Raw genomic sequence first — 16,022 nt, 5'->3', positions numbered from 1 at the left:
GACCACTTGGAGGAGTTAGTGCAAGACGGCCGGCTGACCCAACATATCCGAAAAAACAATCCACCAAACACGGTAGCTGTACGGCCAGATTCACCTCCACTTGGTGTGATTCACATGATATACAGTGTGTCGTTGCCAACTCAGGTACATATGATCCAGCTATAACCCAGTCCATCCAGGCCGTTTACACCAGCCAAATGGCCTCATGAAACCGGCAAAACCAGCTTCAACGACACCGATCTTGAAGTGGTAACGCTCCCCCAAGATGATGCTCTTGTCGTGGAGTTGCGCGTACACAGATTCGTCATCGAACACGTTCTGATCAATCAAGGGAGCACCTTGGAGATAATGTATTACAAAACATTTCTTAAACTCAGCTTCACCGATTCAAACTTGTTTGCCTACTATCCCTTGTTCGGCTTCAATGCCAACCCCGAGTATCCTTTGGGCAAGATCACATTACCTGTCCATGCAAGCACCAAGTCAGTCGATGTGGAGTTTCTGGTCGTCAAACTTCCATCACTATACAATCTCATCATGGGGAGAACCTGGTTGCACGCAATGCAGGCCGTACCAAGTACCTACCATCAATTATTCCACTTTCCAACGCAACATGGCATCGAACAAATTCGGGGTTTTCAAAAGTCGACAAGGGCATGTTACATTACTACTTCGGCAAAGAAGCCAAAGAATTGGAAGTAAACTCGATTGAAGTCCCGGTTCGAGAAGTCCTCGAGGATGTTGGAAAAACCCCTAGTGATAAGGCAACTGAAGACCTCGATCGGGTCGGAGTCGAAGGGGAACCCGACAAGGTCTTCATGATTGGCACCTCCCTGAACACAGCCGAAAGACAAAAGCTGGTTTCCTTCTTACTCGGCAACATCGACGTATTTTCCAGGATGTTGTATGAGATGTCGAGGGTGGATCCGAGTGTAGCCCAGCACCGCTTAAACGTTGACCCAAAGGTTAAACCGATTATTTAGAAAAGTCGACGGTTGACTGCGGAGCATACTTCAACCGTTGTTGACGAAATCGGCAGATTGCTGGAAGCCAGGGCAATTCGTAAAGTAACTTATCCAACGTGGTTGTCCAATACCGTGGTTATCAAGAAGAAAAATGGATCTTGGTACGTTTGTGTAGATTTCACGGACTTGAACAGGGCTTGCCCGGAGGATTGTTTTTTCCTTCCCCGAATTGACCAACTTGTGGACGCAACTGCGCATCACCAACGCATGAGTTTCTTGGATGCTTACCGGGGTTACCATCAAATTGCAATGCATCCAGAGGACTAGGAAAAGACCGTATTCCTCACCCCACGAGGAACCTATTGCTACAAGGTCATGCCGTTAAGACTGAAGAATGCAGGGACAACTTACCAGAGGCTCGTCACCACTAATTTTAAAGAGCAACTCGACCGCACCATGGAAGTATGCATTGATGATATGGCGGTGAAATCCAAAGAAAAACAGGCCCATCTAGCTGACTTAGCCACGACCTTCAACATTCTTCAGAAGTACAAAATGAAACTAAATGCCTCGAAATCTGCATTCGGTATCGGATCCGGCAAGTTTCTCAGTTACATTGTGAACCATCACGGAATAGAGGCCAACCTGAGGAAGATCACGGCAATTATTGAACTCGGCTCTCCTAATTCGGCCAAAAAAGTTCAAAAGTTGATGGGAATGGTCACGGTTTTCAATAGGTTTATCAGCCGCTCCTCGGACCGCTGCCGACCATTTTTTCACACACTTCGGTAGGGCAAAGCATTTTAGTGGACCCCCTAGTGCCAGGCCATACTGGACGGCTTGAAAACCTATCTCTGTTCAGTATCACTTTTGGAAACTCCGTCGCCAGGCGATCTGCTCATTTTTTGTCTAGCAGTATCCAACCGGACAGTTAGCGTCGTGTTATTGAAGGAGGAACTCGGGGAGCAGCGACCAATCTACTATGTAAGCAAGGTGATGGTCGACACCGAGACACGATACCTACCTCTAGAAAAGCTCATCTTGGCTCTTGTGATGGCTGCCAGAAAGCTAATGCACTATTTTCAGGCTTATACCATAAGGGTACTAACAGATTATCCTCTCCGAGCAGCGCTCCATAGCATGAAAGCATTAGAGCGAGTCTCTAAATGGGCTTTGGAACTCGGTCAGTATGACATCCAATTTTTGCCCAGAATAGCCATTAAGGGGCAGGTGCTGGCCAACTTTGTAGCCAAGTTTACAGGGTGCCATGCCGACATCAAGACTGATCAACTTTCCCCTCAACCTCAACCAGACTGGAGAATGTATGTTGGAGACATTTGGCAAATGTATTGTAACGGATCATCCAACCAACGTGTTAACGGGGCAGACGTAGTAATCATGACCCCCAAAAGGGCAATAATCGAGCAGGCAATCAAATTGGGTTTCGACGCATCAAATAACGAGGTCGAATACGAAGCATTGCTAACCGGCCTTCGTAACGCGCTACACCTTGGTGCCCGATGGTTGTAGGTTTTCTGTGACTCAAAATTAGTCATCAACCAATTGAAAGGGAAATATGCGGCTATGAATGACTGAATGGCAGCCTACATGAGAACGACAAATTCCTTACTCACGAAGTTCGACCACTACGAGCTGAATCAGATAACCCGAGATTAGAACACACATGCGGATGCCCTTGCTTGCCTAGCTTCTGCCATTAACTCAGAAATCAAATGAACCATCAAAGTAGGATTTATCCCAGAGCCGAGTATCACTTCCTTCGAACCAGTTCAGATTAACATCATTGAGTCAACATCGAGTTGGATAGACCCTATCGCCGCATTTCTCTCCTCAGAACAGCTCCCAATAGATAAAAAAGAAGCCCACAAGTTCCGGAATACAACCCTGCGATGTTACCTGGATCCCTAGGGAAAGCTTTACAAAAAATCTCTCTTAGGACCATATTTGGAATGTGTTCACCTAGACAAAGTTAAGGACTTCTTGGCCGAAATACATGAAGGTAGTTGTGGTGCCCACTCTGGAAGGCGCTCATTGGCCCACCGAGCCGTAACGTAGGGATATTATTGGCCGACCATGTATACTGATGTTGAGAACTACGTGAAGAAGTGCGAACAATGCCAAAAGTTCTCCCCATTAATCCATATGCCTGTTGAAGAATTAAATTCCGTTACTAGTCCTTAGCCGTTCGCTTAATGTAGCCTTGACATCGTCTGACCATTACTGCGTGCACCGAGAAACAAACGATTCTTGATCGTTGCAATAGACTATTTCACGAAGTGGCTCGAAGTAGAATCACTGGCACATATCCGAGATATCAATGTTAAACGCTTTGTGTGGAATAATATTATAACTTGATTCGGCATTCCAAGAGCACTTGTATCCGACAATGGCACCCAATTCAATTGTGGAGTCTATCAGAAGTTATGTAATACATATGGTATCCGGCCTTATTTTTCCTCATCGGCTTACCCACAAAGTAACGATCAGGCTGAGGCCTCTAATAAAGTGATCCTGGATTGAATCAAGAAACGACTAGAGAAGGCCAAGGGCAAGTGGGTTGAAGAGTAGCCCAGTGTATTATGGGCTCACCGTACCACTCCGAGACGGTCCGCTGGAGAAACGCCGTTTGCCTTGTGCTTTGGGACAGAGGCTATTATCCCTTTTGAAATTGGCCATCCCACTCTGAAATGAAAGGCTTTTGACACAAGGCGTAATGACATGATGTTGGCCTTAGATACGAATTTGATTAAGGAATGCCAAGATTGAGCTCTTGCACGCATGGCGCGATATTAGCAGCTGCTCGCAAAGTCGTATAACCAACACGTGCAGATGCGCCAATATGCTCCTAGAGAATTGGCACTCAAGAAAGTGCTTCCTGCTACTAAAAACCTGGCAGACGAAAAATTAGGTTTCAATTGGGATGGCCCTTATCAGATTGATTCAATTTCGGTACGGGGAGCATATCGCCTTTCTGACATGACTGGCAGACGTTTACCACGACCCTGGAATTTGACCCACTTGTGTAAATTTTATCATTAAACCAACTTGTTCGATATGCTAGTCTGCTTTTGTTTTTGCTGCTGGCCAAGCATGTAAACATCTATGTAGTTACTTGGCAATACAATGTGCCTTTTTCGTTGATTTCTCATTTTAATTTGCCATTTGGTATAAGACTCCGAATTCGGAGCGCCTTTCGTGCTTGATCACATTTGGCCATTATAAAGACTCCGAACTCGGAGCACCTTTCGTGCTTTGCACGATTGGTCGAATAAGCCTCCAAATTCAGAGCCCCTTTCGTGCTTGATCACGATTGGCCATTACAAAGACTCCCAATTTGGAGTGCCCTTCGTGCTTTGCAAGATTAGCCGAATAAGCCTCCGAATTTGGAGCGCTTTTCGTGCTTGATCACAATTGGCCATTACAAAGACTCCAAATTCAGAGCACCCTTCGTGCTTTGCACGATTGGCCGAATAAGCCTCCGAATTCGGAGCGCCTTTCGTGCTTGATCACGTTTGGCCATTACAAAGACTCCGAATTCAGAGCGCCCTTCGTGCTTTGCACGATTGGCTGAACAAGCCTCCGAATTTGGAACACCTTTCGTGCTTGATCATGTTTGGCCATTACAAAGACTCCGAATTCGGGGCGCCCTTCGTGCTTTGCATGATTGGCCTAATGAGCCTCCGAATTTGGAACGCCCTTCATGCTTTATCCTATTTGGCCATTACAAAAACTCTGAATCCGAAGTGCCCTTCATGCAATGCTCGATTGATTGAATAAATCCAAGAATTCAGAATTGCCAAAATTGGCAAAATTTAGCAATCAAATTACAATACCAAATAGACAAACATAATTTATATTTATGTCGAGCAGTACATGGTTTCTCGCTACAAATACAAATACATGGATCCTGCTAAAAAAAAGTACAATACAAGTTCTTGTTAATTAGGCCTTCTCTGGACTGAGACCTTCTTCTTTATCGTTAGTCTTTTCGTTGTCATAAGCTTCGAAGGGAAACTTGTAACTTTGATACAATGAGCGCAAAACCTCAGTCCACCCGTGCTTAAAGCACAGTTCTCACATTGCCAAACGTCATCCGCCAACTTTTCTTTGGTCTTCTCAATGTCGATTTTTTGACCATCAAAAAAGTCTTCTTCATACGCATGTGTTCTTATCGCTTCTTTGGCAAACATGATTGTCGTATCCCGATCAGCTATGGCAAGGTCAAGTAGGCACTAGTTTATTCTGTCTAATACGACTGGGTTCGTTGTGTCTGCAGATTGGGTCTTGGCAGCTCTGGCTTTTTTCAGTTCACTCTCAGCCTTTTCCGCGCGGCGCTCTAAGTCTCGAATACGCCCGTATTTCTATTCAATTTCCTTTTTTGCGGCTTGAAGGTGCATGCCAATCTCATATGAGCTATAGAGTCCTCAAATTTCTCCATGAATGCCCTCTCTGAAAATTTCATAGTCAACCCGTCCAACCATTGATTGTTGAACTTCGGGTGGAAACATTTGCCGAGTAAACTTGATTGCCATGTTCGGATCACGAATAATTTAGTCTGCTTCGGCCATTGGTTTGTTGCCAATAAACATAGAAAAACTTAACAGCCGTAGTGCCTTGCTCTGTTCGTTCCGCGTTGAAGCAGGTGCACTCCAAGTTCTTGAGTTCCTTCGTTGCTGTACCCCCCTCCTAGGTGATTTTTCTGCCTCACCCCCTTTGGGGGACCTGCTGCGACTACGGGGGGATCGACACCTCTCTCGCTCCTTCGACGCCATTTTACCCGTTCGGGAGGATTCAACACCGGTTTTGCGATTCATTTTTGCGTCCAGTTCAGCTATAACGTCTTTCCTTCCTCCCTACTGTTGAAGAATACTCAGCTGGACATACGAATTTTACTCAAATCGATGTAGTGTTTCTTTCCCTTTTTACATTCAATTAGGTCTGAGAGCTTCCATTTAATGAGGCCACATGCCCCACACACGCTTGGCCACCCCGCCTATTAATTGCGGTTGCAACAATTACGAAGCACCCATGGTTGCTGCTGTTTTCTCATATATTCGACGATTATGTTCAATAATCAACTAGGGCAAGGACAGATTTATTAATCTATTCGGCTTATCTTCAGACATTTTGCCGAATTAGTACAATGCCCCACTTGATCCCATGAACATGCTTCGTTCGTATATTCGATGGTTTCGTTCAGTGATCAACTGGGGTAAGGGCAGATTTATTAATCTATTCGGCTTCTCTTTAGATATTTTTCCGAATTATTACAATGTCCCACTTGATTCCAGAAAGATCTTTCGTCCGTGTATTCGGGGGTTTCACTCAGTGATCAACTAGGGCAAGGGCAGATTTATTAATCTATTCGGCATATCTTCAGACATTTTTCCAAATTATTACAATGCCCCACTTGATCCCAAGAACATGCTTCGTCCGTGTATTCGGCGGTTTCGCTCAGTGATCAACTGGGGCAAGGGTAGATTTATTAATCTATTCGGCTTCTCTTCAGACATTTTGCCGGATTAGTACAATGCCCCACTTGATCCCATGAACATGCTTCGTCCTTGTATTCGGCGGTTTTGCTCAGTGATCAACTAGGGCAAAGGCAGATTTATTAATATATTGTACGTTTCAGTTTCTCAATGCTTAATTATTCACATTCATTAGCAAAACGGGCATTTTCATTAATAAACTGCATGAGTACATTCACTTTATACATGAAAATGGCCTAAAAGTCCAAAATAAAGTGCTAACAAAAGCAAACAAAATAAAAAAAGTAGAAGAAAATCTATTGCAAAACACAGTCGATCAAATGTCAAAATCCTCTGGATCTGATTCCAACGGATCGACTTCTAATTGCTCATAGGGAATCGGCTGATCGAGAGTCACCTTGGCGGTCGCCAAAGCTTTGAGCCATCCGTGCTTGAAACCTCGATTCTTGAACTTCAAGGCTTCGTCAGAGTACAATTCCTTGGCCTTCAGCTTGCCGGCATCAAAGGCTTTGGTCGCGTCTGTCTCAATGAGCTCGCTCGCCTTTTTCTCCTTTTCCAGATCGGCCTTCAACTTTGAGATTTCTTCTTGAGCCGATTTTAGAGAGCCGTCTATTAAGTTTGCTCTCTCTTCGGTGGCCTTTAAGAGCAGATCGACGTGTTGATCTTTCTCCTGAGCAGCAACTACCCTTGTTTGCTCTTCTTCGGCCTTCACCTTCACTGTCGTCGTAAAGAAATCAGCAATTGTAGCAATGGCCTTGCTTTTCTCTTCTTCTAACTGGCCTTCAAGGATGCTGAATCGCTCTACGACATCATAATGACGACGGTTGATCTCAGCGATCCTTCCCGCTGCTTGGCAAAGAAATAAAGCCAAAACATGTTAGTCTTAGTAGAAATGAAAATTTTAGCTATTGGGAAATTTTGAGTGTTTGCAACTTACCAATATGGCCGACTGCGCTACCAAGGCAATAGAGATAACATCCGGTTCGGAGTGGAAAGTAGCTCTATCAGCCGGCAAAGAAAGCACCGAAGCCACACTTAGGGCCACGGCGGGATCTTTGATGGCCGACCCACTGGTCAGTACCGGCGCACTCCTCATCCACGATTGGATGGCGAATGCCTCACCTAAATCATCTTTGTTTGGCGGCATCTCCAATCTTTGCCGTTTATCGATCGGTGCCTCTAACAACTCAGTTGCGATCTTGGCAGGTCGCTTCTACCTTGTTAGATTGGCTCCCAAGACTTCTGTTTGATTCTCTTCAGCAACAAGCTCGACTACTATCATTTTGTGGCCTATTTCTTCTGTACGAACCTCACGTGTTGGTGTTATTTGACTTCCCCCAGACCCGCCGACTTGCTTCCTGGCTGCTATCTTCTCTGCATTTCATTATCTGGCAAACTGGGCAAGTGATTCTCCACCCATCTCCTCGGCTTTGGATTCGCCCCAGGAAGATTTTCTAATTTGGTAAAGATATCGTCTTTTGGAGTAGATAGATATACTCAGCCAGAGGTGGAAGGGTGATCGGTGCAGTGGTCTGGGCTGACGTGCTCAAAGGCCAATTCAATTTCTCTATTAAGTTCCTGATCCTTTGCACAGCCCTCTGATTGTGGGTCCTCGCCGATCTCTTTGCTGGCATTGGAACTCTCGATACCAATATCCCTTAGACTCTTGTAACTTGGAAATATAAGTGGAAAGCTACCGTTCGTGTCTCAGCACATGGATATTATCTGCAGCCGAGAAAGTAGAGTATGTTAGGTCGTATTTAAGAAAAATGTAGGCTACGCGCCTGTCACGACCCGAACCTGCCCCTAAAAGTTTAGGCCATGACCGACCTGTACATAGGCCTCAAAGACAAAATTTCAAAATATTTAAATGACATAGGGGCCTAAAGCAGAAGCAAATCAAATAGAAATGTCCATTGAGTTTGTGCATACATGATAACTGGAATATTTAAAACAATGTAAAAACACTTATTTACATATATATATATATCACACACATATACATAAACTTAAGTAAATACAAAATTCTAACAATGCAAGGTTAAAGACTCAACACGGAGGCGCATCTCGGATGGCTTAACTTAACAGGTTCACAAAAGAAACTCCTGAGGCTGACCTAAGGATGGTCTCCGGATTGATCACCTACATATAGATAAAATACGGAATGAGCGAAGCTCAATGAGTAATAATAAAGTGAAGTGCATCAAGTAAATAATCTAGATTCAAAAGAAGCATAACACAATACTCTTCCACATTTACACCATTTGCAACATTAACCATAATCATATTTGTAATACGGCCTTAGGCCAAATCATATATCAAAACGGCGGCCTCGGGCCCAATCATATATCAAAACGGCGGCCTCAGGCCTAATCATATATTAAAACGGCCTTAGGCCCAATCATATATCAAAATGGCCTCGGGTCCAATCATATATCAAAACGGCCTCGGGCCCAATCATGTATCATATTATAATTATTCACATTTCATATATGTATTCCATATCAGAGGTCTTGTAACTCATTCATTCGCATAAAACATGATTCCAGAACATTGCAACATTTACATATTAAGGTAAATGTAAAAGAACATGTTGTTACAATATTATTACTCACTGTGGTTTAGATGAGCAGCGGCCTCTGTCTGCAGGTGACCTATAAACATAATTACATAACACAACATATGAATATAACCGATAGCTTTCTTTTCTCTTTAATCAATTATTTATGTTGGTTCTAAACTCATTATTCCTCAATAGGTCATAATCCGTGTCTAGAAAAATAGGAGGAAACGAAAGGAAACTGAGTTAGATGAAGAATTAGCATGAAACTGGTAAACCGAAAGTGAACAATCTTCACTAATTTGGGCATATCTATTTGTGTACTTAGAATTTGTGAGTGAGACCACCACCATTGGAAATTAGACTCCCGGGGCTTGAATTTAGGCTCAAGAATCACTTAAAACGGAGCCCGGATGCAAGAGATATGCTTATTTGAAGTTGGTTGAAACAGGGCTGTCCCGCACCTGCGGGAAACAGGGCCGTACGTGCGGGAATTGAGCCGCACATACAGGACAAGGTGCTTTTAATTCAGAATCATTTTTGGGTGATGGAATGGACTGCCACACGTGCGGGAAGCCCCGCTGCATGTGCGGCTCTGGGCAAAATCTGCTATCGGAAAATGTTTGATGGCTTTAACACTTGTTCTTTCCATTTCTAAGCTTGGTTTCAACTCTAATCACCCAAAAACATTTAAAATTACCCCACAACATGATAAACCAACATCATTCAAGTGTAATTTTATTCCAAACAAATCAATATTTGCCTCAAGTTCAAGATCAATGTTCCATCTTTCATAATCTTTAAAGTTATCAAAATACAACCTACAAACACACTTGATTCTTGCATAATCTTGTTCTATGGACAATCTAGAGTTCATTTCATATGGTATTCATGAGGTTGAGCTCCAATTATAAACAAAATCATAGGACCCAAGTTTTAATTTCTTAAATTGAGCTTAATTAAATACATACATAAAACCCTAACCCAAATGGGTTTCAAATCTTCCAATATCATTATGATTTCATGAAATTGATGCATTAATCAAAAGGATTCGAGATAAACTTCCATACCTTAGTTCAATCTTTGCCTTTCTCTTAGCTCTCTTCAATTTCCCAAGCTTCCATGGTTGATCTTCTTCCTCTCTCTTCAATCTCTTCAATTTATCTTCAAACCCCCATGAATGTTGAACTCTCTCTCTTAGAGAAGCTTTCTCTCTCATTCTCTCTCACGGTTCTCTCCCTCTCCCTTAGATATTTTGGCTTCAAAGTGATGAGTTCACGCATGTCATATATATATATATATATTACATACATAAGCTTATCACAATAGCGAGAGCCAAACGCACCCTTACGAATAGTACGAAATCAAATTTCAATTAAACTTCCCAAGTGACTCTAAAAATTACGCTGATCATAATTATGTACTTCGTTCTGCTTTCTGAAGCCTCTAAGGCCTTCAATTCACAGTGCAAAGTTAACCCAAACACACCTTAACGAATCAGACGAAATAAATTTCCAATTAATTTTCCCAAATAGCTTTAAAAATTCTCATTAGCATATCCATATACTCATTTTCGATTTTTGAACCCATAAAGGCCATCAATTTCAATTTCGAAGTCGTAACTCGATAGATAATTCTTCAATTCAAACAGATATCATTAAATTAAAGCACATTAACCCATAATTAAATAAAGGTAATTTCTGATACGCATTTTGGGGTCGTTACAACGCCCTTGTCCTCGAAAGTTTGCATAGCCTTTGTAATTAAGGACCGTCTTAACTTGCTCCAGAACAACTTCGTACGCCGATGTCAATGCCCTTTTTAAGTCGTTGCCTACAAGACAAACAAATGATCAACACCTAGTATTTGAGCCGAACAAACTGTTCATTTTAAGCCATGCTAACAATTCTAATTGGCCACTTGGTTCGCCTTTTTGCCTTGGCACTGGGTCTTGGGAATCTTCTCTCTCCTCAAACTTCTAATTGCCTCGGATGGTGACCATGACATCGTCAACCCTTTTTCCAGAACTGGCGAGCATGGTCGCCAAGTGATGGTCAATATCTTTGGCTCTCAGAAAGTAACGGCCCTGCCGATCGGTTGATTTCGCCATAACATAGCAGTGCCGAATAGCTGGGATTCTTAGATTAAGACCTAGTTGGCGATTCAATTCTACTCTACCCATGATTATCTACTAGAAGTTCACGTTAGGCTGGGAGGGAATTAATCCCCAGTAGCACAAGACTGTCCTAAGAAGGGGATGGAGGGAGAATTGAACTCCACCCTCAGCAATTGCCAAAAGAGGGAAGTTAATGGTGTTTGTGTCGGCCCTCTCCATGTCTACCACACTGTCTGCAATGAGGGATAGGTGGACGTCGTCTGGGATGGAAAAATGACGATGGAAGGCTATGATTCGTTTCTCTGAGAGGAGGGCTTTTAAGTGCCTCGCCATTTAAAATGGAATACAAACAAAATGTATACTAAAAGAAAAAACAAAACACGCAGGGGATTGGAAAGAGAGTGGAACTTACAGGTTAAAGAAGAAGATGAACAATAGGGAGTAGAATTGTAGAAGTCCTGAAGGAGGTTGGTGTGAAGAATTCCAAAGGAGATTGAGAGCCTTTTGATTCGAGAGTATACGGAGGGATGGTTTTCAAATCGAACATTAAATGATTGTCAAACACGAAGGGGCAGGAAACTGTAATGATTAAAACATCGCGCTTGTTCTGACGAGTCATTTCCAAAAAGAGTGTAACCGCCGTATTTTTGACTTTCGAGGGTTTTTGACATGATATCCAAGAGTAATGTGTTAACCAAACATGCCGACTGGAACGAACTTACTCAGATGTTTGGGGGGCAATTATGGGGGCCAAGTTTAAATCTGCCCAAATTGGGATTTATCCACAAGACCGCCGAATGCACAGTGATGAACAGGGCCGTGGCTGATTAGAACTTGTTCGTAGGGTTAAATAGGCCACAAATCTTGTGGAAACGCCTAGAGGTCTAGCTGTGAGGGTAGAATGTCCATAACAGAAAGTGGGCCCCTAGAGAGCAATATAAAAAGGAGAACCATTAGGCAAAGGAGGGGGATGTAAGAAAAAAAGGAGATAACTAGTGATAAAATAAAAAAATAAAAAAACTGAGAGAATATTAATGGATCTGTCAGAGAGCTAAATCTGGCACTTCTGACTGGAGTGCATACCCTCATTTCAGGTACCAGTTTGAGGATTAAGAGAGTCTGCTAGGACTAAAGGGTATTTCCAAACCCCTCCACCACACACAATATTGTTCAGAAAAGCAAATAACCAAATTAAAAACCATACAAAAGTGTGGAGAAATCCCTACCTCAAAGTTAGGAGACAAGGGAGAGAGTGGAGAAACCTCGACGAAGTTGAAAATCAACTTTGTTCCGATTAAAACGAAGCTCTTGGTGAGCTCTATCTTTTCATCAAAGGGACTAGGGTGTAGTGATTAATAGATTGAGAGTATTTGGTGGTTGAGGTTGAGTTTTAAAGGGAAAATGTATAGATTTAGGGTTTTTGAAATGTTTAGAGAGAGAAAGATATGAAAAAGTGACTCAAAAAGTGGTTGCTATGAATTGATATACGTGCAGACTGCTCGAGTGACCAAAACACCGCTCAAGCGATCAGACACAATAAGTGAGACTGCTCGAGCGAAGAACACCACCCCCAGTACTTTTGCAGGCTTGCAAAAGTACTGAGAGTTCGCAGAGACCACTTGAGCGTAAGAAAGACCGCTCGAGCACAAGAAACACAGCTCGAGCGAAAAAAACACACTCTCAGTATTTTTGTAGACCTGCAAATATACTAGAAGTTATCAAGGACCACTCGAGCGACCATAAGACTACTCGAGCGAACTGACCAAAATCTGGGCAACAATTCTATTGAAAAAAAAACTCCCGACTTGTTCCAAATGCAACAAAGACATCCAAAAAACCAAACTCAATCAAGAATAAGATGAATAAGGATATGAACAACCAAATAAGACAAGGAATCCCAGATCCAAAACAATAAACGAGTCAGGTTTAAACTGGAATCGTTATACTTTATGATATTTTGCAAAGTTCGGCTATCATAATAGCAGGAGTTTCTTGGAACAAATAATAATAATAATAAAAAAAAAAACAAAACAAAACAAAACCAATAAGAAAATAAGAAATTTACATATAAGAATTGTCTGCAAAAACAAATTAGAGCATACTATTGATTAGAGCAAGATGAATAGATGCAAAGTTAATAGAAATGTAACAGTTTAATAATTAATGTAAAAATGAAGAGAAGCAATAGTTTAATTAATGTTAAGATGAAAAATCACAAAACAATCACACATGGAGAATTAAATATTGCAAAAGAAGACAAAAAGAAAGAGAATAAATAAACTTGAGAGGTTGTTGGGAAAACAAAATGACATAGAATAGAGAAAATAGAAGACACATTACTTGGAGAGGACACATGGTAGATTGTTACATGGACACATGGCAACATTTGAGAGCTTCTAAGAGAAAGACATAGCTTTCATTATATATCATGTGATACATGTATGAATGTTAGAACTTTCACAAATATAACTCTTTACATTTATTACTTTATTTGTCTATTATTATCGCATATAATATTTGAATAAATATATGTGAAGGTAGGTTGATATTTCTACAATAGATTTAAATTAATTTGTTAATTTTATATTATTTTTCATAAAAAATACTATTAGGTGCTTGCAATTGATATCTTTGTAGCAAATGTATATATGATTTTTATAATAAATAATAATTTGCAAATAATTGTTTTTATAATAAGGATATTCTTCCAGCATTTTTATGAAATTTCATTGAAGACTATTTGCAACGGCAACAATATGGTTACCAAAACGCTATGTTGTAACTTAAATGGACTCTTCAACATAAATTAAATACTTGTGTCGAACACTCGACACTCGGACAAGGGTATGTATGGGATATGTGTCGGCTATTTTTTAACAGACATTTCTTATATAATTGTATATAACACTGTTATTATATGTACATATTGTTGTATAATTGCTATAAATGTCTTCTTGACACTGTAAGTTACATGTAGGACAATTTTATCTCACATATTTGATTAAAAATATAAAAATATAACATTTTTTGTTGAGTCCATGTACCCTTAAATTTATGGTTTGATGAGTCTGACCCTTAATGTTACAACTTATATGGACTCTTCAAAATAAATCAAATACTTGTGTCGAAGACTCGACACTCGGACAAGGGTATGTATGGGATATGTGTCGGCTTCTTTTTAATAGACACTTCTTAAATAATTGTATATAACACTGTTATTATATGTACATATTGTTGTATAATTGCTATAAATGTCTTCTTGACACTGTAAGTTACATGTAGGACAATTTTATCTCACATATTTGATTAAAAATATAAAAATATGACATTTTTTTGTTGAGTCCACGTACCCTTAAATTTATGGTTTGATGAGTCCGACCTCTACATACATACCTGCACCTGACACCCATACCCAAGTCTATGTAACATAAATGTTGGTAAGTTTTTTATGTTTTGCGACCACAAAACAACAAACGCCATAAGTAGGTTAGGTGGTTACAAATAATTTGTGATTGTTTCTTTGCTGTAGCAAATAGTATTTGCCACCCCACATTTGCATCCCCTGTTTTCCAACACATGGTGGTCGCAAAAGGTCTTTTGTGACCACATTTCTATTATTTGCGTTAGCTTATGGCGGTTGCAATTTTTTTTTTTTTTTTAAAGTAGTGTGACATGAATTAGGAATAGGTGTATTCGAGAATGGGTAGGAGTAGCACCGATAGAAGATAAGTTGAGAGAGAATTGATTGAGATGGTTTGGTCATATTTAACGGAGACCAATAGAGGCAGTAGTGAAGAGATGTGATGCTGTAACGGTAGATGGAAGTGTTAGGGGACGGGGTTGGCCTAAATTAATATTGGTTAGCGTTGTAAATAGAGATATGGATCTACTTAATTTAACTAACGAAATGGCCTTTGATAGGGCCGCGTGGAGAAGAAGAATTCATGTAGCTGACCACATTTGGTGAGACTTAAGGGTTGGTTTGGTTGGTTGGTTAGTAGTGTGACATGAATCAAAATATGTATATATATATGTCTATCTTTACGCCAAGTTGAGAGTCCCACATTCTCATCCTAACATGTGTGCCAAATATGTCATTTTTGAATTAAGAGCTTTATAAGGAGATATCACAGTACCTGGGCCTTAATGACTACAAAATTTGTTACACTTAATGGATGATCAATTTTATTAGCACCAAGTTCACTTAGATACAATTTTTTTTTTCTTTCTTGCTAATAGCCATTTTATCAAAGGTTTTGAATTTGAGCATAAAATAAATATTGACATGCACAAGGAATGATTTGATAAGCTGATCCACAGGATTAGTTTTCCAAGTATAAATCATGTTAATTACGCATGTATACACTGTCTACAATGAAATTGTTGGAGAGTGGTATCCAATGATTGTGTTACCAACCAACCAAACACAACCATAAGTCCCATCAAATGAGGTTGGCTATATGAATCCTTCTTCTCCACTCGACTTTATCAAAAAGTCATTTGGTTAGTCAAATTAAGAAGATTCATATATCTATTTACTATATTAGCTCACATCAATTTAAGTTTGCTCCTTTCCCTAACATTTCCTATATCCAGTGATTGTGTTGTTCTCATTTAAAAGGCACTTGTGCATACATCACTGATATGCTTTCCAATATGTTTGGGTGAGCTTGATTATTGATGTGCTTTTTAATATGTTTGGGTAATCTTGAGCATGAGACTAGGATTAATACAACAATATCACATCGACTGTATGGTCAATTAGTCACACTGGTACATTGAAAACGTAGAGAATATGTACTCAAACATGCAACATTTTGGCAACACATATTTATCTAATGTGTAAGTGCCTATGAACAAAAGTCACT

General features: G+C 40.7%; 1 protein-coding gene across 1 annotated transcript; it reads left to right on the top strand.

The window, feature by feature from the left end:
* The first annotated feature begins 1,340 nt into the window (after positions 1 to 1,340).
* Positions 1,341 to 2,495, top strand: LOC145791392 (uncharacterized). Its single transcript, XM_082871745.1, has 2 exons — positions 1,341 to 1,563; positions 1,828 to 2,495. Exons 1-2 carry the CDS (start codon positions 1,341 to 1,343, stop codon positions 2,493 to 2,495), a joined length of 891 nt encoding a protein of 296 aa, XP_082727871.1.
* Positions 2,496 to 16,022: the final 13,527 nt, after the last annotated feature.

This window comes from Camellia sinensis, chromosome 5 (genome assembly GCF_055761805.1).
Source record: "Camellia sinensis isolate YWXY chromosome 5, ASM5576180v1, whole genome shotgun sequence".
In the NCBI taxonomy this organism is placed as follows: domain Eukaryota; kingdom Viridiplantae; phylum Streptophyta; class Magnoliopsida; order Ericales; family Theaceae; genus Camellia; species Camellia sinensis.
This window is presented reverse-complemented; position numbering and strand designations above follow the sequence as displayed.